At 28.7% G+C, this 27,450-nt stretch overlaps 2 protein-coding genes across 19 annotated transcripts in view; both read left to right on the top strand.

The window, feature by feature from the left end:
- LOC122714140 overlaps nt 1-6,399 on the top strand; it is an 86,119-nt gene extending 79,720 nt beyond the window's left edge. For 10 of the 16 annotated variants that reach the window (XM_043935287.1, XM_043935246.1, XM_043935332.1 and 7 more), the window contains 7 exons: nt 13-144; nt 219-392; nt 839-2,719; nt 2,937-3,075; nt 3,147-3,269; nt 3,343-3,732; nt 4,013-6,399. In XM_043935287.1, coding sequence (XP_043791222.1) covers nt 13-144; nt 219-392; nt 839-2,719; nt 2,937-3,075; nt 3,147-3,269; nt 3,343-3,732; nt 4,013-4,056 — 2,883 coding nt within the window. In that variant the 3' untranslated portion in view covers nt 4,057-6,399. Of the gene's footprint in view, nt 1-12; nt 145-218; nt 393-838; nt 2,720-2,936; nt 3,076-3,146; nt 3,270-3,342; nt 3,926-4,012 lie in introns of all 16 variants that reach the window. The other 6 variants (XR_006346591.1, XR_006346589.1, XM_043935272.1 and 3 more) reach the window with 6 other exon arrangements.
- Nucleotides 6,400-8,124: 1,725 nt separating this feature from the next.
- LOC122714873 (ankyrin repeat domain-containing protein 12) lies at nt 8,125-27,423 on the top strand. 3 transcript variants are annotated; one of them, XM_043936626.1, is made up of 8 exons: nt 8,125-8,657; nt 9,599-9,796; nt 18,164-18,415; nt 23,878-24,011; nt 24,539-25,042; nt 25,260-26,315; nt 26,408-26,863; nt 27,194-27,423. In XM_043936626.1, exons 1-8 carry the CDS (start codon nt 8,534-8,536, stop codon nt 27,371-27,373), a joined length of 2,904 nt encoding a protein of 967 aa, XP_043792561.1. In that variant the 5' UTR covers nt 8,125-8,533; the 3' UTR covers nt 27,374-27,423. The 3 variants fall into 3 exon arrangements, with proteins under 3 accessions (XP_043792561.1, XP_043792551.1, XP_043792569.1); XM_043936616.1 differs by having other exon boundaries at nt 18,155-18,415; XM_043936634.1 differs by lacking the exon at nt 8,125-8,657 and adding an exon at nt 9,223-9,266 and having other exon boundaries at nt 18,155-18,415.
- The last annotated feature ends 27 nt before the right edge of the window (nt 27,424-27,450 follow it).

Raw genomic sequence — 27,450 nt, 5'->3', positions numbered from 1 at the left:
GTAAATTTACAGATCAGAACGCACTTAACCAACTTGGAGATTATGGCTTCGCTGATTGCCGCGGTGACGCACGATCTGGATCATCCGGGCGTCAATCAACCGTTTCTAGTTGCCACGAGCAACCACTTGGCAGCTCTCTATCAAGTGAGCAGACCAGATTTTCGACACGTTTAAATACGATAATCGAAAAATGATCCTTGATGATATATTGATTGCAGAACACATCGGTACTCGAGAATCATCACTGGAGGTCGGCGATAGGTTGCCTTCTTGAGAGTGGAGTTTCCGATCAGTTACCGGCACACGTGAGGCCAGAACTTCAACGACATATAAGTTCATTGATTTTGGCCACAGACATCACTAGGCAGCAAGAATTTCTCATTCGATTCAAAGTAATTTTTGAAACAATTTTGTTAATAACATTAATATTTATATTTCAATTTATAAATTTGTTTATTAAGATTGGATTTCGTTGTTAATAAGTTCATTTATTCTTCAGAAGAGAGTTAATGATGATGTGATGATGATGAAATAATTTATTTTGAATAGTTTATAGATGATATAATATATTTTATAAAGTATATGTATATATGTTATGCTTTTGAGAATGTAGAATAATAAATTAATGGTGATAATATTATTTTAATAATAAATTGCATAAAAATAATAAAAAATATTTATAAAATCTTTTCCGTTTCCAAAAAGATATCAAATCTTAAATCATTTTCCTTAATATTTATAAATTTATAAATATAAATTGTATAATATTAAAAGATAATCAAAATCTGTTATCATTAATCTTTTTTTTCTTTCATATTTCATCATTTTCTCTTTGCAGCACTATTTGGATGAGAATCTGTTGGAGATGAAACGTGCGGACGACCGGCATTTCATTCTACAAATAGCCCTGAAATGCGCTGATATATCGAACCCTTGCAGACCTTGGGACATTTCGCAGAAATGGTCGCACAAAGTATGTGAAGAATTCTTTCGACAAGGCGATTACGAACGACGTTTGAACCTTCCAGTGACACCATTATGTGATCGACATACCACTAGCATACCAAAGATACAGGCTGGATTCTTTAAATTTGTCGTGACGCCTTTATACGAGGAATGGCACCGTTTCCTAGGCGATGGTCTTAGTGTTTCACTAATGGAACACCTGCGAGCCAATCAAAAGAAATGGGAAACGTTAATTCTCCAAGAAACTGCAAAGGATATAGAAACGGAAATCTCGGAATTGGAAGAGACAGAATTGGAAGATGCCATCAGTACTGCAGAAGATCCAGCTGCCGAGGAGGATACAGAAAGTATTGATTTATTGATACCAGCTGCATATGTTCATTCCTCTAAAATGCAAAGTTTACCAGCGCGAATTGGTCTGGAACGCGTTGGAAGACGGCATTCCGTGCCATTAAGTATCACGAAACCTATGACACTTTTGCCACGAAGTAACGTGAGACGTGAAAGTCTACCGAGTGAACAAAGTAAATCGAGGAATCTTGTGTGGAAACTCGACGAACAAAATCTTTTAGATCCAAATTCATTGTCTTTATTGTCGTCCAAAACTAGTATAGAACTTTCTCCGAGCGGAAGTAATACAGGGGAAAGACCGGTCAGTGCTGAAAGTCTTTTGCCAGAACCTAGCATAGCTAGTATCACTAACAGTACTGAAGCGTCAAGATTAAGTACGGTATTGCAATCGGATGATCAAAAGTCAAATACGCAAACAAAACAATTAACAAGACAACAGACTTTCCCTCCATTGCAACCGTATATTAGAGTAAGATATCTATCCACGACCGCAGAGATGTCGCAATGTTATTCCCAAATATTATTAGAAGCAGATAGTGCATCAGCATCCTCTTCATGTTCGATGAAAGAAAAATCGTGTTCGGATGGTCATTGTGATATTTCTCCTACAAAGGAAATAGAGTCTAATAACATTATAATGTCGAAAGAAATAGATTTAAATAAGAGACGAAGCTCCTTAATTCCGGAGACGTTTAGACAAAAAACAGAACCAGTTGTTGAATATCCACGCCGTCACTCGGTTCAAACGATTCGTATCGAAGATGTCAACTTTAAAAATCGTTATAAGCGACCGACGTCTGCTCAAGGAACAGATTTCACACAAGTTTTTTACACATCGTTGACCAATTCACGTACCGATAAAGAGAGAGGTATTGAAGAGGAATCCAAATTGAGCGATATTTCCATCTCGAAGATAAAATTGGAAAGTGAAAGATCGATAAACGAACAACGGACTACTATGGTAACATTAAATAAGTCTGAACAGTGTGGTTCGATAGCGATTATTGCAAAATCGAAGTGCACCAACTCCGAATTACGAAGATACTCAACTCCTGTGCCAGAAACTAAGACAATAATGACTGATGCTGGTGGTAGACGATTTACCGCGATACCAGTGTCATCCGAACTTAGCACGCATAAAGTGTTCTTCATCGGTAGCCCACCAGACTCACCACCCCTTGTTCAAAGCGTATCTACGTCAAGTGAAAGTGGTAACGATTTACGAAAAGGAGATATGAATAACGAAATTGTTTCTACTTGTAACAAACGAGATTCAGATCCTGCGAAAGAAAGGAGTTCGAAAGTAGCCAAATTAAGTCTGGATATGCAAATGAAGGAGAACGTCGATCCACGAGCAGTAGAAGATACAAAAGGAATTGCTTTATCCAGAAAGGGAAGTCAGGTAAAATTTCTTAATATATTTAATTAATATAATATTCTTCACAAATATAGAATATTTATATATATATATATATTAATTATAATAACAGAATGTTATCAACTTATCAATATTATCAATATAAATAAGAAAATAATTGTAACTTAAGGACAATATTGTTTATTTAAATTATTTTATTCCATATATCAATTATAATTAAAATACTCTTTATATTATTTAGTCATGGACTAGACGACGTGGATCTGCTCCAGTTGGTCTTTTATCTAGATTGGATGATATCACAGTACCATCTATAACAACTAGAATTGATCACACTTCCAGACGCGGTTCCGTACCAAATGACATTACTAGACAACAAAGTAAAAGAATATAATAAATAACAGTACTAAATCTTCAGAAGCTATAACTCATATTATAATAATATTTTCAGATGGTGGTTTTAATAGATTAGCATTAGGACCTCGAGAGGGTAATGTTGCAGCACCTCGAAGAGCAAGTCTTCCACAAGAAACTGCTCTTGGAAATCTTCTTGGCAATATTTTGTCTTTAACCAGTATGTATATTTCTTATATGGCGAGTAACATGTTTTTGCTCGAAGTTTGTTACGATTAATTGCATGTTTTTAGATGAACGAGAGAATCTCCCAATAAATAATAACAATAATAATAACAATACTGGAAGTAGCAACAATAACGGAATAACAAGAATAATTGATAGCACTGGCCCTGGCATGCCGTCGCCGCGGCGAGGTTCTGTGCCGGCAGATATATCTGAATTACGTCGTGATATGTTCAATAGGAGTAGCATAAACGGTAAGCCTCGTAATCGGAAAAAAATATTGAAGAGAAGGAGTTCTGGAGGACCAGAAATGTTTTCTGGAGGATCCACAGATGGAAACGATAATGGCACATGGCTTAAATGGAAGAAAGAACTAGGAAAAAAGGATTCAATTCCTGAACCACTCGTCAAGCGAAGAGGTTCCCTGCCCATAGAGATGGTGGCCATTTCTCATGCTGGTCGGTACAATCATAGATAAAGGAGGATGTCATTAAACACAAGCCGGTACCATTGCGTTCTCCATTAATATTTTTACGAGAAATTGAAATTTCTAGAATTTTTATAAATTAAACATTTGAATTCGTTACCAGCATTTTAATAGAAATTCTAGCAATTGATGACATAAGGTGTAAATATCAGCTTTCTGAAGCCGTATGTTTAAAATTTATTTTATATAGAAGTAGGAAATTGAAATTGTTCGATTAGATCTAATGCAATCATTATATATATGCATGACAGGATCAGGATCAGGAATACGAAGATCCAGCTTATGGAGACTTTAGCATGCAGTAGAAACAAATGGACCGTCCGTGTTATCAGCGGTTGACATTAGATCATCGAATACTACCGTACTGGCAGTCTTTCCTTACAACGTTAACAGCAACAGCGATGATTGACTTCCATTTCTGGTTTAAACTGGAACATTGCAAAACTGGAACTCTTCTAACCAACTATAATTGTGGGCAAGTGAATTTTGTAAAATTAATCGAGATTTCTATAATAATATTTGCAATAAAAAACAAAGAAAAATGTTCGCAGCGATTTATTCAATGATCGCTAGTAATAATTTTATTGCCGCAAATATTACATATATTAACGCCTATAATAAACAAAGTAAAAAATCTATTCTAACACAAATGGATATACTTATGTATATCTTTGAATAATGAAAAGAATACAAATTCAAGATTGGCGAATTGTAATATAAAATTTTGCGACAGGGTTAAATAATTGCGAAAGAAGAATGAAAAAATTATTCTTCTTCGTCATATGTTTGTGTGGAATTAGTAAAACAAAGTATTTACACATATTAGTTATGTGAGTTCTATATCCATTTGTGCCATACACAAATGTTGTTGAAAACGAGATACAGTCAAACACAGGGTTCAATATGACGATTTTAATAATTAAAATGCCTAGGTTCGGAGAAGGAAAAAAGACTGGTAGACTCACCACTATAAAATTAGACACTTTAAAAGTGGCACATATATTGATTGAAATGTAATGAAATTTGCTCATAGTTAAGGAAATTAACATTTTTGAAAATAATTGGAACAAAATGACATTTATTTTTATTTAGTTAATCATTTTTAGCATATGTCATCCCATTAAATATTAAATACATTTTTGCACCTATCTCAAAATATAATTTTTTATTTTTTGTTAATGATATTTCTTAATTAATGATAAAACACAAAAGAAATTGAATTTATTATTAAATCATAATAATAAAGACATTTATTGTTAAAATCCAATAAGAGAAAGTAATGGTTATTGATAAAAATAAATATATACTCAATATCAGATATAGTTTTCTTTGAACTCTAACAAAAATCAACATAGACATTCCATTAAAACAGATAGCGTGCAGTGCATAACATGAATGAAAATTAATCATGATAAAGTTGTAATTATCGCTATTTATCATCATTCATTATACTATCATAATCATAATTATCACTATTGTCATCATCGTTGTTGTTATAGTTATAAATGAAATCTTAATGACCGTTCAAATAGATAGATATTGTAAACTTAGGAAATAATAATATATGCGTTTAATCTCAAGTTAATTAGTTAGTGAATTGCGTGAAATTATAACTATGATTGTTTATTACCAATGAAAACTAAAGATGGTTATGATGAGTAGGTTTACGGTACGTGAACCGAGAAAAATCAAAAGCCACAAAATTCGTTCATATTACATCTTAGAATATTAATTCAGTAAAAAGCGTTTAATTAATAAGTTTTAGTTTTATAAAGTACAATTATTAAACTGCCTGTGCACAAACGGATTCAACCGTTAATTTGTTTTATTATAAAACTTCTGTTACTATAAGATTATTATATAAAACGTAATCCTAAATAGCGTTTTAAATTATGTTTTTTAGAGAATAAGAAAAATAATAATTTATATCACGTACTGTTATAACCTATCGTCCCTCTAACTATCAGAAAGTAAAAAATTATTATTAAGCCATTGCAGTTCAATAATAATATATACTGAATCTAAGTTTATAACTAATCAAAGTAATAATTGATATCTGTATTGATGTAATATAAATAGGTCACATCCCAAGCAAAATATTACAAAGCTTAGCAAATTTTCCCTGATAAAATCCAGATCTTCTCAGTGCAGGAACTCAGAGCTTTATGTGTATTTCACTTAAAATGACCAGAAAACAAAGGTGAAACAAAAAATCGCCTTAAATAGATTTCAAATCTTTAAACATGAAACATGAAAATGATTCTTAAGTTTTCCTATTTGTAATTATGCAGAAGTATTGCATAAATGACTTGTTGTATAAGTGTATTGACAATTAAGTTAGCATAAAACTACTAGTCTTTCTAACTCTTAATATAATTTGTATATAAATATGAAATATATATATATATATATATATATATATATATTATTTGACAAAAAAAATGCACAGAAAACGCCAAGGAACAACACATTGATAATAGATATTGAAAAATTTCAGTGAAAAATTTATTTATTTATACTTCTTGAAATACTTAACTTTACAGACAGACCAATACAAATGGGACTAAACAAAATCTCTTTGTGAAAATGATAATTAACCTAGCTTCTGAATTAAATTTGAATTCAATATTATACATGACCACTCTGTCCAACTACTTTTTGAAAAATTTTGGCACCTAGATATACATGTTCCCTATAACAATACAAAATATGCCTCATTCCAATAGAGAATTATTGATGTTATTCAAAAATTCTCTTCTGCCATCCTTTAGATACTGTGTATTTATATTACACTGTTTTCTAAGATTATATCCCGGGATGTGCAAAATTAATATAAAATTATTTATTTATTATTATTTTATAAGAATGGATGTAGTAGAATGATATGAGATACAATGCATCAAGCAATGTTTATGCTCATATAAATATTAATTTTTTTAAGCTAAAATATTATGCTGTTAAATCATTATGAATTTTTAAGCTATTGCTGAAATTTTTTTTTCAATTTTTATACTGTCATTTTATTTACAACGAAGTATCAGTAAAAAAATTCTAAATATTCAAAAATAATCATTTTTTGTTTAAATTATTAATTATATTAATAAAAATTTGAAATTATATTAATATTATATTTATATTAAATATAATTTTTTGCAATTTATTTATAATCTTTTAAATTATAAATTTTTAAATCCTAAATTACTATAATTTTTATTATTAAAAAATGTTAATATTTACGCACATTTTGATATCTAATAAAAATCAAATTATTTATATTTTTTTTATTATTATTTTTCTCAAATATATATATATATAACACAAAATTATAAATAATTTTTTATTTATATTCTATTCACAATAACAAACTATAATAAAATGACAATTAATTGTCTTAAAATTAATATTTTAAAATATTTATAGGATAAATAATTAACAAATGTATGAGTGACATGGAAACGCTTGTTCATAAATTTAATAAAATAATTAAATAAATCAGGTCTTTCCCTTTAAAGTAAAAAGTGAATACCATAGAGTGAATTGTATCGTTTTTTTTAACTCTTTTTTTTTTTTATTGAAAATATTGAATTTTATAATTATCAGCAAAATTTTGCGTGCAATTCGCAGTATTGGAAATGTCAATTAACAAGTAACAATTTGTATGTAATCGGTCTGATGATAAGAAAGTCATTATGTATTTTCTATAATATTACCGGTAAATAGCTACTGCGTTAGATACAATTAAATAATGTGTTCTTATCATTCGTAATTAAATTATATAATGTTGTGTGTGTTAATAATAAATATAAAATGCGAAATAGTATGAATTGAATATATGCATATGTGATTGCGATAAGAATGTGAGTGTAGTTCAATTTATTGTCCTATTTATGATGGGCAGTGTGAGAAAAAGTTAATATATATGTATATGTATGTGATGGCTCTACATGGCCTATTATATTATTAGATCGAAATTACTATAGTGGATAATTATAATACCCAAATTTTCTATAATTTTGATTTGGTTATATTGATTATTTATTTCATGAATGTACATAAAATTTTATCTGTTATACAGGAAATCTCCATTATAAGTTTAAAATTGAATGATACGTGATACGATATGTAAATCCATCTTCTTTATTAAAAAAAACACAAAAATTATATGAGTATATTTTTTGCTATATATTTATCAATATTTTTTTAATTTATTTCCACTAAAATTGATCATTTGATTTATTAATACTTTCATTAAAATTTTTGATTAATTTAATTTCATATTAAAATAAGATTTTATGTAAAATTCCGAAAATTTAATTATGTTGATTTGAATATTGGCGCGTTGCATACTACCGACAGAGATACCAACTGTAAATACAACACAAACGTTGCGTCATATTGCGCACTGGTTCCGAGTCGTGTGTCGCGAATCTCGTTTTCGAAAGAGCACGCACACACATGCCGCGTTGTGAAATCAAACTATCGGCCCGGGAAACAAGAGTGCATAAATCACAAACGACAATTCTTAGTGTTCGTCAGATGCAATCTGTTTTGGCGCGTGTGATTGCGTACGTTTCGTGTGACTGTCGATTCACGTATCTGTGCGCGCTCGGTAGGTCAAAATGGCGTGAACCGACTGTGCGATTTTAGGTTATCTTTGCTCGTGGCAAATCACCGCGCGTTCAGAAACAAAGACGCGCGTCTATCCCCTAGTGGCATCCTTTTTTTTAAGTGCTCACCGCGATCCTCCACGTGCGTTTTTGGGTCCGAGTTACATGAGTTATGAAGACGGAATGCCCGCAGGCGGTAACAGTCGTTTCCGCGGTTACCCAGCGCGGATGTCCGAGCGACAACAGCTCGCGCTTCTTCTTCAAATGACCTCTCAGGAAATAGTTTCAGGTAAAAAGAACGAATTCCATTTAAAACAAACTCACGCACATTTCATAGACTTCTTTAAAAGATGTAATCAACGATCAAACAATCATATTATCGCATTCTTTTATAATGAATATTTTAATATCATCGAATCGAATAATTAATTTATCTGTATTTGCACAGATGTATGATATTGATCATAAAATTCACTATAACATAATTTCACGTTATATTATATCGAAAAATGTATTTGACAGTTAAATTTTTTGATCGAAGAACTATGTGTTTATTTATTTTCTTATATCCGAACAAATAACACTCACACGAACTACGCAATATATATGCTTTTCGATAAACACTTAATTTTCTGCTGTATATATTCATTTTATGGAAATAAACTACAATGCAAAATCGAAGCTAGTTACTTCGCGGGAACGAGTTTTGCCCGCCTGTACTTTCCATTCAGGTTTACCAACTACATAACTTTGTACTCAATTCGACCCCGCGGTTATACTACGAATAGCGCCACCCAACTTTGACAAAGAAAAAAGAAAGGTTATGTAAATGTAGTAATTGACGTGCGCTCGAATTCCCGCCATGAGAAAATTGGTCTGACAGTGGCACCGATTGTCGGTAACTTGAAACTACGATTTACACTAGGAGGCGTTAATACCATTGTATATATTCATATAATATAAAATTTACATTTATATTTTTATATCATTTATATGTACATATTGAAAAATGTACATATTGAAAAATTATTATTCATAATTTTTTATATAATAGACAAATATAAGCACATATAATTATATTATATTTAACTTTATAAAGAATTCAATGTTTATACCTATATTATGAATTTTTTGATGAATATCAATATATCAATATATATGTATTAGCAATTTAAGCAATTTAATAAATAATTAATATGTGGAAGATCTAATCAATTCATTTGTTTTTAGGTGGTAATCGAACAGAAAATACAAATACATCAAATACTACTTCAAGGTCATCAAGTTTACAACAACGAGGATCAAAAGGTCGCTGGACTAGTAAAAATGGGGAATCGGCAGTCCAGGCATCTATTAATCGTAAAGAAGATTTTCGAATGCGACAAATGCTCGTGAATGGATACGATCTCAATACAAAGGAAACAAATGGTAAGTACCCATAATTCTTGTCATTTTTTATCGTAAGATTTTTATTTTATAAAACAATGCATAAAACAAATTATTTTATATTACAAGCTTAGCTTATTCGAATTATACTTTAATTATTCGCGTAAATGACACAGATAATTATATTTTAATTAAATGTTTTATAAGGTAAAATTTAAAATATCAAAACAATTTAATTCTCAATAATCAAAATTCAAGCCAAACATATTGAATATAAGTCATTGAATGAATGAAATATTTTTTGATTATTATTATTAGAATAACGAAATATTATCTGTATTGTGCAAAATAAATTACTTTTAATTCATACTTAAATTTTTCATCAATTTTATTCGATACTTTTATTTGAATTTTTTATTTATATAATATATTTCGCATATATTCATTTTTGTTAGTCCACTTTAATATTAAAATCTAAATTCAACCTTTTTTTTTTTCGCTATTAATAATTTTGAATATAAATCTATAAATTATCATAAGAATTCTATTTTTTACTTCTAAAATCATTCTTAATAAATGATAACTATAGTGATAATAATTCTTTATATATGTATATATTCTTCAACTTATATATAGATAATTAAAATATGATAAAAATTAGAAAGTTTTTTTTTAAATATTATGGAGTCGATCACCCCTACTCATTCTTCTATATAGTATAGAGATTCTCGTCGATAAATGAAAGCGACGGTGCACGACCTTCCTAAACGCAGGAAGTCAGCGGGTCCGGGTTCATTCATATACAATCCACCTTCGTTGCTCGACTACCCTTTCTCTATCCCGTTTCATCTCATTACCCTTAAAGGTCGAAGAAATATGTGAAACGGTTAATAAATTTTTTATTTTTAATTTTTTTTAAATTAATTTAATTTTGAATTACAATAAGTGTGAAATTTCACTACTTATTTTAATATTTATTTATTGATTATGTATGAAATGTATTAAATTTCTTATTATTTAAAAATATATATTTATGTAATTACGAAAGTTTAATATTATGGAAATAAAATAGAAAAAGAGAAGAAAATATACAGAATTTAATTAAAAATCGTATTACTGAAAAATGTAATATTTTGTAATAATTACATTATATGGAAGTGAAAAACGTTGTAGAATTTCATTAAAAATATTTTGTTATTCATGAAAATTAAAAATTGATGTATTTTAATAAAAAATTATAAAGAAAAAGGAAAAAAGAGATAAAAAGAATTTTAAAAATTAAAAAATTTAATATAAATTGTTTTCCATTCCTTGGAAATAAAAATGAAATATTTCAATATATTAGAAATATAAAATGAATAAAAAGAAACTTTATTAGCATTCTTTTAATTTTATGAATTACAATTTTTTTATATAAATGAACAATATTTCTTACATGCAAAATTTAAATAAAAACTTTCTCCGTAAAAATATTTTTCGTAAAATATTATATTTTTTAATGGAAGATAAAAATGTTAACGAGAGAAAATTAAGGGGAAAAGTGAAAACAAAAACGTAATTATGTCATAAAAGATCCGAATAAACTTTTGCTGTATTTATTCACCTCTTAAAAAAGATGAAAAAATAAAAAAATAAAAATTAATCTAAAAATTGAAACGAGTGACATTCCTCTTCAAATAACGCATGATATGAACAATAATTCATTCAGAGATATTCCGTTGGTCACTTTCCCTTTTAGCGTATCTTGCGAGGTTGCATAAGTGGATTCGAATCTCGGCAAAATTGAAATTATTTCATAAAAATAGAATTTAAATAGTATCGTAGGATATCATAACGTCACTAATAATCAAGAGCGAATGGTGATCTAAGCTGTAAGCTCATATGTGAATATACCATACCGGAGACAATGTCTCCTCGCCATAAGATACCTAATAGAGTATTCACCAACGCTCTAGTCACAGGTGCACGCCTTCCTTGTTGTTCAGAGGGTTGTGGAGGGATGAAACATCCAGCGTGTTGGACTTGGGAGGGGCGGCAGACAACTCTCGTACAGATCAATACTCGAGACAGGGCCGCACTGTACCACATAATTTTTCATTTCTGCTTTAGATTTAGAAATCTCGCGGCTAATATTTCAAATGGATATTTCAGATGGATATTTAGGGTCGAGTTGTATTAACCATTGTGTCTAAGTTAGGTTAAGTTAAGAATTTGAAATATATTGATATTACATATTATTTAAGTATTAGTATTTGAATTAAAAAAAATTTTTTTCTTATTAATATATTCTTTTAATTTATGTTTTTTTTATAAATTTTAATATAATTAATTAGAGATTAATTAGAATGTCTTTTTTTTAAATTATTAATTTTTATTTCATAAGAAATTATTTATTCTTTATTCTTAAATAATTATTTTCGTTTACTTATTTTCAAGGTTTTCATTTCAATGAATAGTTTGTGTTCTTAAAGATATTTAAAGTAGGCTTCAACCTAGTTTTATAATCACCAAGATATGTATGTATATGATAGTTGAATATAATATAATGTATTAATATATTAAATAAATTTCATATATAATTATTAGATTTGATGAATTTATGTTTAAAATTTATGAGTTTGAATATTAAAAAAATATTTGAATATTTAAAATTAGATAGAAATGTTATGTAATAATATATATCTATAGCTTTTATTAATTGCTTAATTTTAATAAATACATATTGCATATAATTTAATTTCGGTTTTAATTTCAAGAATTTCAAGAATTAATTTCAAGAGTACCATATTTTTTTATAATATTAGAAGCAATATTTGACACAAGGCTGCAATGTGTATGTGATTTAACTTTAATATTGACGAAACTTAAAGTATAAAATATTCTTTAATTTTTTTTTTATTGATATATAGATTTATTTATAATATTTAATATATATATATATATATATTGAAGATGTATTATTTATAATATTTAATATATATATATATATATACATACATCTTCAATACTATAATCATAATTTAATATTTAAACTATTTTAGAGAAAAATAAATTTATTTTATATATACATATATATATTCTATAAATCTAATTTGTTAATATATTTAGATGTTAAGTAAATGTTCGAATAATTATTCATAATTTATTTTTCAATATTATTTTGATTTGTGGATCGAATCACTTTCTCTAAATGTTTTCACAATGGTCATTTCTAACGAAAGTTCGGCCCTGGCTTATCTACGAGACGATACCGACGACAAATCCAATGTTTCCACAGAGAATTTCGAACTCGGTTTTAAAGCTGAAGATTCGGTATAGCGTATCAGACCTTCTTGAAGAAGTAGTCTTTAATGTCAATGGGCGTTGGACTTACATACACATTTAAAAGATTGAAAGAAATATTCATCATCGATTCATATTTCTCTCTCTAAACTCATATATAATTTTTTTCTATCTCTATTCATCACATATCATAAATACATTATACATCTAATATTAAAATTTAAATCATTTTTATTTTCATAACTAGCTAAAGATCAATGCTTTAATGCAAAAGATATAATATACATGTTTAAATATCAAGATACATTGAAATGATATACAAACTATAAATATCTATTCGTGAGCAATTGTATATATATATATATAAAGAATGATGAAGAATTCATTTCGTTTTATATGTATTTATTTTGATTTATATTTATTTATGCTTTCTCCATATATTGAACACGATTTATCATAGAATTTACAGTTATTTTTTTTAGAATTTACATTGCCGAATATAATTAGTTAAAATTTCGAAATCGAATTTCCAATGTAATATAATTAAAGCGAATGCAGTTTTCATCGGACTGGCTGAAGAAGAAAAGGCGGTATCGGGCGCCGCCCGTGTCTTAAAGCCGATAGACTACTTAAGAAATGACGAGCTTGTTTATCGTGACGTCGTTTCCGATCTATTTTCACCAAGAACCTTGTGTATTCACATGAAAGAAAACAATACCATTTGTATCTACGATTTTTCTTTATAAAACTTCCATTTTTAATAGAAAATCGCAAGTTATTTATGTCGAGATATGCATCGAATTTTTTTTTTTTTCAATATACTTAATAATACTTTTTAAAAAATAATATCATTTGATTGATTTTCGAATAGAATTTTTTTATGTTTTTTTCATAAGTATAATAGATATTGTATTATTATAAATAAAATATTAACAAATGATTAAAAATAAAAATATAAACAAAATCATTGTTTTTTTTATGAATTAATTTCGTTTTGCATTCCATTTTTTCTCAATTTTTGAAGAAGCCATAATAACATTCTATGTATTTCAAAAAAGACTTTGTGTTTCTGTTTATTAAGAAAAATTTTATCGGTTTACTTTAACCTATAATAATTCTTAAGGAAGTAATTTGGAAGCAAATGTTTTACCTGAGTCAAGTTGTACGATTTAGTATGTAATTGTAGATATATCATGTAATTAATGTCAATCACGATAATATTCGTTTGAAAATTATTATACCGTTTTGGTAATAATATTCTTTATTGTTCTGATTACAATTTCATTTCAGAATTATTTAAGATTTTTTTGTTTTTACTAAATTCAATATAAATGTTCAATATAAATTAATGAAAATCTGAAATTAAATAATATTCTTTAATATTATTATCATGTTGCTATTTTTTTTAATGTATTTTCCATTGAGTAAATATGCTGTAGAACTTTCTACGTCTTTCTTTCATATAATCCTTCAAAATTCGTCACGTCATCTTCATTACTTTATTAAAAGTAACTCTTGAAAAGTTGAAATTTATAAAAAATTTATAAAAAAACAATAAGTTGACAATTTAAATAATGATTTCATTAAAATATTCAAAATATCTAAATCATAAGTTAAAAGTTATTCTAATTTTAGATATTCATATTTGTAACATTATAATATTTTTTAACAGTTCCATTCTAATTGAATTTTTATATTTCAAACATTTTTCTATTATTATTATATATTATTATCTACTTTTTCCTGATTACAATACAGTGTGATATGTTCATTATGATAGAATTGTTTGTTGATATTAAATCTATATTATACATATTGGAATGTTCTTACATCTTTTAGCTAGTAATTATCAAGAATATATAATGATTGTACCATCCATAATGGAAATTATCAAGTTGTTTACTGTATGTATCAATTAAAAAATTCAAACTTTGAACAATGTATTATATTCACATAATATATTATATTATATATTATATATTCACATAATATTAATCTATTGTCTATACACTATCTACATACTATGTAAATGGTTTTCTGTTTTCTATAACAAGTAAGAATAAAAAAAGAAATTATTCATTGAAAATTAAATTATGATAAATAGGAAATATATTTCATTAAATAAGATACGTGATATAAAAAAGATGAAAACAAAAGTATTAAATCTTGAAATACAACGTTTAGTTCTTTGCCCATAAATGGCCAGCTTTATTCTAACAGCAGAGATATCGATCGGGAAGAAAACTGACGAATGTCGCAACTTCTCGACAAGAATCGCACACCACAAGTTTACATGACAGTTCACAAGATGTTCGTATTCGGATGTGCTCAGCGAACATTGACTACTTGAAGAGTGTCGCATTTTTTTTTGTCTAGAATACACAAATATTTGAAAATACTTCTTTTAATTATTAATCTTTAAATGTTGAAATTTAACGGATGAATTGAATGATGAATGAGGATGTAAATGGATTAAATATTTTCCCTTTTTAATTTTTTATATATTTATCTTTATTTTTTTTTTTATTCTTTTCTTATTGGTTATTTTCTTAATAATTTTGGAAGATCGGGAAATTGTTCACATCAATGTTTCTTAATCTTCTAAAAATATATTTAGGTTTTTACATATAATTATTGAGATAAAAATGTTTATTTTTGAATTTTTATTTTTGAAATGATAATATACTTCATTCTGTTGTAATTCATTATTTATTTAAAAAAGTATTAAAAAATATTTTGAAAAATATTAATAAATGTAATATTTTAAGTATAATAAGAATTTTTAATTGTCATATTTAATTGACTTATCCATAACTCACATTTTTTTATATTATTTATAAATATTAAATATTTTCATGTATATATTAAAATTTTAATTATAATTTATAATTTCGATTAAGACATTGGATGGGAAACATTGATTTATTAAAGCATTTAGAACTCTCAATATTTTGTTCACTATACGATAATTAAAAAACAAAGAAACTATGGCAATCATACTAGTCTCTCTTCTTTAAAATAAACGTTGTTTTTCATGTGTGTAAATATCCTAAGAGTCTCTTTCCTTTCGCATTCGTATAGTAATAAGCCACACGTTGACCAAGCACGCCAATCTTTCTTCCCCCTATAGAAGTTAGTTTGACACTACTGAGTCATGTTTTCACTTTTCCACTCGTTCTACACTTCCTTTGTTTTCCATTTCCTATTTTCTTTTCTCATTTATTTCTCTTGCTCTCCATCATGATCATTGTAAATATCGCTAATTTTATGTTCTTGAAAGATTTTGTCATCGTTGATTCTCGTTTTTGGAAGACATATACAGCCATTTTGATTTATTACACTATTACAATCTGACCAATTTACATAATCATTGTATAAGATAATTTGTAATCCTTTGTTTTGTTAAACAATTTTTAAGCATTTGTAAATTATTCATAATAAATAAATTGGAACATTTTACTTTTGCACGAAAATTTTTCAAATATTTTCAAATATATTTATACTATTTCAGAAAAAGAAATTTATTCTATTTGATTTTAAACTAAAAATATTATATTTTTATTAGATAAAAAAATTTTAGACAAAAAATTTAGACAAAATTTTAGACAAAATTATTAGACAAAAAACTGAGAATAATCAATTTTCTTTGGAATTTATCTATAGTTGAAATAAAAAAAATAAATAATAAACGATTGTGAAATCGATTTTAATTTTGTAGAAATACAAAATCACTATCAAAGCAAGTGTCTAAATTTATAAATTTGTTTATCTTCTTTTAAATAATGATTATTTAAAAAAGAAAAAAAGGATAATTGCAATCTTTAATTTCTCATTACCAGAAATAGTCAGAAATAGTATTTTTGGTTTTATGAAAAACAAAATTTTTATGCTTTTTTTTTTATATATAAATGAATGCTTATACTTTTGGCTCAGAGCGCGCGAATACACTCGGAAAGTAAGTAAGCGATAATACGACTGGTCTGCTGAGCGCAGGAGCGGCACGTGAGGAAATGCTAGCACTGACACATGTGCAGATACAGGATATAACTATAGGATGCGTATTCATATACAGATATCATGGTCGAACACAATTGCACATTTTCTGCAGTTAGGATCGTCTTGTAGAGCGCACGACCAACAGTGTCGTTGGCGGGATCAGCTTGCGTTCGATTGGTGAAAAAGAACGTTCTTGGTTCATCGTTGGTGGGGATATAGAGAAAGGCGGAGCCAATCGTCGACATAGCGACGCAACATGGCTACTAGTTCGCGAGGGGCCGTGTTCGCGTGCACGTCGAGCACGTACACGTACGGACTTTCCCCCGGCGGACCGACAGATGTCGCCTTGATTACCTTTGAATCGTCAAGATCGACGTGACAATTGGCCCCACAAGAAAAGGAAACCGAGAAAAAATCTGTTTATTGTAAAAAAAAAACAATCGAATATTAAAATCATCTGTGAAAATGAATTGAAATGAAATTCAATATCATCTATAACATCAAGTTTTAGAGAATACCAACAATGATTATAATTTATTTATTACATTTCGAAATATCAAAATTCTTGATGGACTTTTCAAAATATTTTTTCTCGTGGAAGAAACCATTTGTTACCAATTAATTATTATTTAATCACGTGCATTGTGTGTTATTGTGTGTATCGTTGACAAAACGTGTGAAGAAAGGAATAACTGGAATCATATATGTATATAAATATATATATACAAAACAGTGAAAATACTAGTCAAATCTCAGGGAATGTGTACGAAGTGTGTGTAATTATCTATTCAGCTTAAAAATTTGTGCAAAACTATTAAGTGTTCTTGTCCTTCATATTGTTTACAAACTAAACTTTAGCTGAAATGAAAATATTAATCTAATAGGAAAGAGAAAGAGATGGAGATATTAGTTTTCTTTTTTAGGACTGACCAAGTAAATCCGAAATATAAAAAAATATTGTGTATATTCTGCTGAACATTTTACCATTTTACCACAACTGTTTCATTGTGCCTATAGTCTATATTGTATTTTTATCAACATTCAGATATTTCAAACATTTAGAACGTGTTTTTAGAAAATCACGCATATAAGATTTTATTTCTATTTTATTTATAACTACAGATATTACAGGTGTGAGTTCACCTGATGAAAGTACAACAGTTGCTCCTGATAGCCCATGCTCTCCGGCTGAAACAAGCACATCAGCGTCGTCACACGAACAACAAGAACAGGAACAACATCAGCAACTTTACGAACATCACCATTCTCAATTTCAACAACAGCAGCAACGTACGACCGGAAGTGCGCCAGCCGCTGCACTGCACGTTGCTGAGGACAGTGGAGCCCCCTGTGAGATGCGGAGAACACCACCGCAAAATAAAGGTGAGTCTGTATACACAAAGTGTTATTACTTATTATTATAAGTATAAAAAATTTATATTTCAAATTTAATTTTAATGCGCTTCAATTTTCATATATAATTAAGTTTGTTTTTCACTTTATAAATTTTTTTTTATATTGAATATATAGGAACAATAAATGTTATTGTAAAAGATTTTGCAATTAATATAAAATTATTATTAAAAATAATAAATATATTCAATCGTATATACATTAATATATATTTTGAGTAATGTTTAAATTTAAATTAATTTTGAAATATTCTAATTTTATATAAATTAATATTAAAAAGAAATTTTTACTTTTTAAAATTTTTAATTTTTAATGTAACACTAATAGATATTAATAATGAAATATATTTACGATTAATTTTTTGTTCATTATGAAATTATAACATTAATTTAAAAATTATTAAAGAATAATGGAAAATTCATATTTTTTACTAATTTTTTAAAATATTTTTATTTATTAATAATAAAATATTTAATTAATACATTTATTGAACTATTTTATCGATATAATAAATATCTCACTTATCGACATAGTTACTATTCATTAAATTCTTAATGAATTTGACAATCATGTCAAATATATATAATTAAAAACATAAAAATTTTGTTTATATTTATTTTTATTTATTTATATTTTACAATTGATATTGTACGATATAATATAATACGATACAAATATTTTAAATAATTATGCAATTATAAAAATTGATAATTAATCATAGAATAAATAAATTTAAATAAATGATAGGAATGAGATTTAATATTTTTATTTTATTTAAAAATATGTTTTTTTTTCCTTTGATTTATTTTTTATGAAATAATATTATTTATTTATTTATTTTTTTAATATATTTAATTGTAAAAGTTTTATATGAATTTATAACTTATAAGAAACAATAAAATATAATATGTAAAAGATATGTAAATGTATATATTTAATAATCGAAATAATTTGCATCTTGATAGATATTTAGAAAAAATTATTTAAAAAATTAAAGATAAAATTATAAAATATATAAACTATTTTTTTTTTTTATTTATTCTCATATCGAAAGCAATGAAAAATTATTTTTTTAAGTACCATTTTTAATTGTATTATATAATTATGTATTATAAATGTATTATACAACATATAATACGTTATTACAATTAACAAGGTCTTTCTTTTAAGTGAGAAACTAGATGCATTATAAATATTTAACACGGTTATAACACGCGTGCGCATACAATGTACCGCTTGTGTAGCGAATGAACACGCGTGAGCGTGCAATCACTACCGATCGGTAATAATAGCGAGCGATGCAGAAACACCATTTAATTAAACGTGACATTCCCCAGTAGTGACGCGTCGGTATCGTGCGCGCGATGCAGTGCCGCGCCTGGTAGAAGTTGGTTGAGACGGAGACGCGGCGACACAGTCGCGAGCGGGCTCCTCTCTCTCTTAGCTCTCTCAGTGTCTTCGCTCTGGCGCGTTATGTGGGAGCCGTGCTAGTGGCAGTAGTGTACACACGCTGCTTCGACGGCTACTGAACTTCTTGCTTGTCGTCACACTTGATCATAATATTATTCTTCCTATCCACTCGTGATAATCTATTGAGGATCTTCATATCCTCACAATCCGTGCTAGTTGGCGATCCGTCGTAGGAACAGGTATGCGCTCGTGGCTACGTTCGTCTACGCTTGAAACCCTCTGGCTACTATCGGATGACCCAAAAGTACCGTTACTAGCAAGTACTCTCGACCACGTGGCTCAGCGCGTGTTTCTACAATCTTAACGTGTGTCGTTCTATCGAGTCGTCTCCTTTACGACATCGATATTAACCTATCTGAAAGAAGTGTCATTCGCGAACCAGGATTGCCGAACCTTGGAATACATCTCGTTGGTCTCTTTGCTGTCGAACAAGAGAGGGACAAAGGCAGACTTCTCTGAGGTAAGAGAGAAAGGAGTGTGCAAGAGAAGGGGGAGAAAAAGAGGGAGAAGGTGAGGAGTGAGAGAGAGGAAGCACGCTGACTGGCAAGTATACATTGGACACGTTTGCGCTCGCGGGCTGCGTCCATCGACACCACTAGGGTGATCGTACCTCCAAAAGGGGTCTGTGTTGCAGTTATTGCAACAGTGCACCATTTTCTAACAAGCTCGCTCGAACTATTATATTTATATTTCCTTGTTTTTTCTTTGCAATTTAATAATTGAATATATTCTACGCATTGTGTTGAATGTTGTAGAAAAGGTATACAAATGTCTAAATGATTTATATTCGTGATTAATATTCAAGTTTTGTTATCGTTGATGTTGAAATGTATACTAACATAAAAATCGTGTCGATATCGTTGTCACAGTTTTATTGATCGTTAACAAAGTCAAATTGAAGTCTGGAAAATATTTAACCGCGGCAATTAAATGTACGTGTATAGTGAGGAACAAAACCGGTTGCGTACTTTGTCTCATGCATTTCACAGAACATGTTGGAAACACGATATACTGCGTTCAGTACGTTTGCTTTCAATGTAGCAAAATCTTTTAAACTTCAACCGAAGCGATGTGCTAATCTTTTTGAAATATAAATCATCAGACAGATAGATTGTAGGAGGATAGACAGCGACATTTTACGGAGTCATATTTCAGCTGACCTTGATTCTCGTTATAATATTTCGTCATTCTACTAATCGATAACTAGATTTAAATCAGTATTTCATTTATCAATCATCAATTATGAATTATTAATTTCTAAATCTTATTTAAATCATATATCTTTTAATGATATTAATATTAATATATATTTTTCGAATTTTTCATTTTTTTTTTTTAAGAAAACGATTAAAATTATGAAACTTATATAAAATATTATAAACCGTTTGATTTTTATATAATAATTTGTGTATCATAGCATAGATATTAAAAAACAATTGTCATTTGTCAGTTTATGTCATCAGTTGTATTATTATCTTTGCTTAGCAAGTTAATGAACTTCTCATGGCAAACTATATTCGATAAAACATACATATGTTATCGGTCAAAAAGATTGTGATATTTTATTTATCGAATAAAAATTTTCGTTTGATTTGTGTTTTGCAAGGTCAGGAATGGTAAAGAAAATGAAAAAGAAACATTTCTAATGAATTCTTTTTAATGATATAAAGCAGATTTGCGCGTATTTTCTTTTTATTCTTTATTTTTTATTTATTTTATATCTTTTTAATTACATTTTTAGCTATCTTATCGATATTTAATATCTGACATTAGTTAATCTCTTCTATATATTAAATGTATTAAATAACATCATAAAAATATATTTATTATTTATATTAATCGTGTTATCTTGTGTAATTTTTGTTATGTAGATATTTTATCGCGATAATATATGCAACTAAGAAATCATAGTGCTCGAAAGTTTTTTGAATACATTGGTAATTCTATCTTTTGAAGATAGATTTCTTCTACCATCTAGGAAGTGTGAGAATGAAATATACTATACTATACTACGAAATAATATACGTTGCATTCCGAGAAGCATATATGTTGAATATACCGTGATATTTACGTATCATCATTTCGCAGTAAGAATGTTCCACAAATATGTACTCTCTTTCTAGATAATATTACGCTACGTGCCTTCACGTATCGCGACACTAGCGATAAACATACTCGCTTGTACGGTTAAAAAGAGCATCGATTAATTTGAAGTGTCCATTATATTTGGGTTGCGATTCGAAAATATTATTTGTCAATTTCAATGATAGAATATATAATTTTTATTAAATGTAATAATTTAACGTTGATAATTTGTTAAAAATTGTTATAACATGAATATTTAAATTTCAGAATTTTATTGTAAAAATTAAATATAAAATTCTATTTACATAAAAAAAAAATATCAAAAAATAAAACGTACTTCTTTAAATTAAAAAAATTTATTTTTTTATTTTATATTTTCATATTTTTCTTTTAATTCATTATTTAAATTTTATCTGCTTCTTCAATTTTCTGAATGAAATAATTTTTTTAAACAATATAAAGTGAAAGAGATTTTTACAGTAATTAAAAATATTGGATCCGTATAGGGTGAAACTATTTCCGCGAATTGTTAATATTGTAAAAGCGGCGAATAGTCACGAATTCATTGACTAGTGAAGTTGATGTATTTTAGGATACACTATTCGCAAGCGCCAAGTTTCATTGGCACAATTCCCTCTTTCACGAGAGCGATAGAGAAAGGAGATACAGCATGGGAGGGGGAACCACGATCAATGACCAAAAGAGATCTTAATAAAAATACTCTGTTATTTACCGTGTAAGATTATTGTTAAATCGATATTAACATAATATATTCGCGCATTTCGACACACGTATTGGTTTGAATTCTGAAATTATATACGTGACATTGTGTTAACTCGTAGATTCAATTATATATTGATCGAGAGCAGTGCTTGCGTCAGCCTCGCTTTCAACATTACACGGTATCCTAGTATCTCTCGAAACAAGCGTTCCGTGAAATCATCGGGACAAGCCTCACGTTATTGCTTCGCCGTGAAATCCGTTTTCCCACTCGGATCCCGCGAATCTCTCTCGGGCGCCCGGTTAAAATACACTAAACGATTACACCGATGAATGTAATATTTTGCTGTATATATATATATATATATATATATATATATGTATATAAATCTTTTCATACACTTAATGAATATACGCTTGTCACGTATACCATAATTTTAATATTCTATTTACATTTATCTTTTAATCGAAGCATTGCATTCATTCGTCTTATCGAATCTTTAATGAAATTATGTTGCCACAAATGATCGTTAGTTATAAAAATTAATATGTGTATATGTATATACATGTATACATGCGTATAAAAATAAAATTCCTCAATAATCATAATTGAAAAAAATATATACGATAGCATGACAAAAATTTAAAATGTATTTGCTAAAACATTTGATCACATTGGACGTTAAGCTCCACTTATACTGATCATGCAGTGTACCGCAGCGACTCGAATAAAGAGTTTAATGGCATGCCTTCCTGTAACGCGATCGTCCGGTAAAAGGCCACTAATGAATCGATCGCGGATCGGGAAGCTCTCTTGCTTCCCCCTCCCTCCTCCCCATTCCTCTCGAGAAACTTGTTCTCCTGGGGGTCCCTGTGATTAACAGCCATACTCTCGATGATCGCAAGCAGCGACTCATTCCTCTCTAAATCTCTTACCGTCCTTGTTCTTTTCTTTTCGAATGCCCATCCCCCTTTCCCCACATATCTTTCATTTCCTTCTCTCTCTGTATCCGCCATCTCCCTCTCTCCTTCATTCCTTTAACCGTCCTCTATGCTCTATCTCGATACCGGAGGAGTATATACTGGCTTCGTAAAAACTCATTCCCCCAATATTTCGTTGTTGTTCTTGCAATTAACCGACATTTTGTTCTTCACAGTCGATAGATCGGGAACCGGGCAGTCTGGAAGCTCGCCGAGGGTGACGCTTCGGCTCAACCAGGTGAGAGGAGCGAGGGATGAAAAAAAAGGAGGGGGTGCTGCTAACTCCCGTCAGGGCGGCATGAACGCACAGGTATATGTAAATGTGTTATTTATGTATATTTATACATATATCTCTAATTATATATATTTATTTAATTAATTTTTCATAAAACGAGTTCATCGATAATAGATTTTGATTTTTATGAATAGTATTAACTTTCAATTTTTTCGAAAATCGAAAATATTGATTATTGATAGATGTTTTAATAAATATATTAATAAAGATTTTTAACTTATATACGATAACAATTTGTAAAAAATATTAAATATTCGTTTTATTAGTTTATTTATTATTCGTTTAAATATAGATTTAAAAAATACAATGCGATTAGCAAAAAGGACTAAGGTCATTTACAAAGTATGATGATAAGTGTTACGTATTGCGAAGTTCGCTAACAAGTAATATATGATAACGTAAAAAAATTCTAACGAGGAAAAGAAAATTATATTTTACATTGCTTTTAATGATGATAACGAATATATATGATTCATGCATTGCATCATTTTCACTTGTAAAAATTTTATATTTTTATTTAAATAAATAAATAATATTTGTAGAATCAAGGTCAAATGGAAACCTCATCGAAGACGTCATCAAACGTCTCATCAGGAACCGTGAATGCCGTCTCGGGTTCCAGTACCTCTGGAAACACATCGTCTACTAGTGATAGTAGCGACGTGTATGAATTCAAAAGTTCGAAAGAACCCACACCAGTTAGAGGTGCAAGCTCATCACCAAACCCTAATCCCGAGAAAGATAAAGATGGTAGCAAGTCTGTTGGCAATCAAGGAGGACAGAATGGTGGTAACAACGTGTCTACCGCTAATAGTGCAACATCTTCCGGTGAAACAACAACCGTATCGATTACTACCGATGATGCTCCTGCGGTTTCAGCATCGCCTTCATCTAAGCGTGCATTTGAAAACGACAATACAGAAGAACAGGATGAAGAGAATCGTCGAAAAAAACGAAAAGATTCCGAGCCTATAAAAGAAAATTTAAAAAGCACTACCACAGGCAGACAAAGTACTAGTAGAAATACTACTAATACTGTGGAAAAGGTTTGTTTATTATTAATTATTATATGAGGTTATTATTAATAGTACAAGATAAATAATTATATAGAGTAATTGTTAATTTATTTTAAAAATCATTTTAACTATTAGTAAAATAAAACTTTTTTCTGTTAAAATAACAAATAGATTGAATTATTTATTTAGAAAATTTTGCAATTAATAATAAGTAAAAATAAATTTTGAAATTTTGTTTTTTTCACAGTGTACAAAATCAGGTAAACAAGGATCTGGAACAAGTTCAAGTAAAAATAATCAAAATACAACCTCAATTAGTACAGACAGAAAAAGTCCAAGTTCTTCAATGGCAAGTAGTCCAAAACCATCAAATCCTTCTGGTTCGACAACTAATTCTAAAACAACTACACCAGCACCTCCAGAATCTGATGGCGAAGATGATCGATCGAAAGGATCAGATTCCAATTCAGCTCCTAAAGTACCACCTTTAAAAATAGTTATTCCACAAAGTACGACGTCTGAACAAGAACAAGGTAACAGAAACGGAAAGAGCACATCTAATAGGAGTCATCAATTGCCTTATGTAGTTGCCAGTTCTAATAGTAATGATTCAACGGATAAAGATCAGAATCAATCAACTAGTGGAACAACAAGTCCTACAGAAAGTGGAAATAGTACTAAAAATGAAGATAAGAAAGATTTCAGCGGTGCTTTGCACGGAGAAGAAAGATCAACGCATCATCAAAGAGTGCTCAGAAGTTCACATAGATCTGGTAATGGCAATAATGGGTCAATGACCTTGAAAGAAAACTCTTCTTCTACAGGAAATGGAAATTATTCAAACTCATCTCCACTACCAGTATCTTCGACAGATCGTTCCAATAATTCATCACCACAGCAAAGGCATCATTCACCAACACCTGAGACTACTAATTCTGAATCAAACAAAAATACATCGACAGAAATTTCAAACAGTGGTATTACTTCAAAAACAAATATTATGACAGAAAAATCAGAAAAAAATACCGAAACTGGTGGAAAATGTCAAAAAGATAGCGGAGCTGAGAATTCTGAAAATGCTTCTACAACTACCTCATCCACGATAGCAAATATAGGCACCCCGGCACCACCTGTTGAACTTCATCCTAGGAAAAGAAAAATGAAACCTAATAAAGAAGCACAACAAGCTGCTACTAATGCTTCTAATGAAGCATCTGAAGCAACAAATACAGGTCCAGAAGTTCATCCACATGATCAACCGATTACTAATTGTTATCAATTGTTTTTAAATATTAGAAAACAGGTTTATATTACTGTTTTTAATATATACTGAAATTTATTTAAAAAATGTTGAAATTTCTGTGTAAAGTATTTGCATTATTTTTATTCTTTTAGATCGAACGAAGAAGAAAAGGTCTTTTTCCAGTTCAACCAAAACCACCTCAGGGTTTCAAAGATTATTTAATGAATCGTTGTACATACGTATTAGCTGGAAATGCAAATAAAGAACCAAACGTTAATCCTCCGGTTGGATTGCAAGGCGCTATGAAAGATTTGTATATTGAACAAGAAAAAGAAAGATATCGTCTTAGAATGCAACATGTTGTTGAAAAAGAAAAGCTAGTTTTATCAGTAGAACAGGAAATTCTTAGAGTACATGGTAGAGCTGCTAGAGCTTTGGCCAATCAATCCCTTCCTTTTTCTGTTTGTACCATATTAAAAGATGAAGAAGTATATAATGTTATTACACCAGAACAAGAAGAAAAAGATAGAAATGCAAGGAGTAGATATAATGGTAGATTATTTTTGAGTTGGTTACAAGATGTAGATGACAAATGGGAAAAGATTAAGGTAAAAATTATAAGGATTATTATAGTATATTTATACCTGAATTATTATGTAGATACTTGTAAATTCATACTTTGTCTTTAATTATTCAGGTTAAATTAAATTATTATATAAAAACCAATTGATAAGCATTTTTTCATGTTTGTCAGTTTAAAAAATGTAATACATTAATAAATGTTAATATTATTTTTTGTATTTAAATGTTAATATTATTATTTATTGTATTTATCTAAAAAATAATATAAATTGTATATTATCTTAATAATATCTTAATAATATATATATTTTAAAAATAAGAATAAAATATTAAGAAAAAAAATTATATTATTTTAGGAAGCAATGTTACTAAGGCATCACAATGAAGCTGAATCATTACATGCTGTACAAAGAATGGATTGGGAATGGAAATTAAAAGAAGTTGGATTATGTGAATTTAAAGCAACACCTCAAATAGAAGATATTCATGTTCCAATGGTACATGTTTCAGATGATTTCGATTTGCTCCCAGCTTAATGTACAATAATTGCACAATTTACTCGTCGTAAATATTTCTTTTATACCTTTGAAATAATGTCAAAGCGTATAATTAT

The sequence above is a fragment of the Apis laboriosa genome, unplaced genomic scaffold, assembly GCF_014066325.1.
Source record: "Apis laboriosa isolate Shangri-la unplaced genomic scaffold, ASM1406632v1 scaffold112_cov148, whole genome shotgun sequence".
Lineage (NCBI taxonomy): Eukaryota > Metazoa > Arthropoda > Insecta > Hymenoptera > Apidae > Apis > Apis laboriosa.
This window is presented reverse-complemented; position numbering and strand designations above follow the sequence as displayed.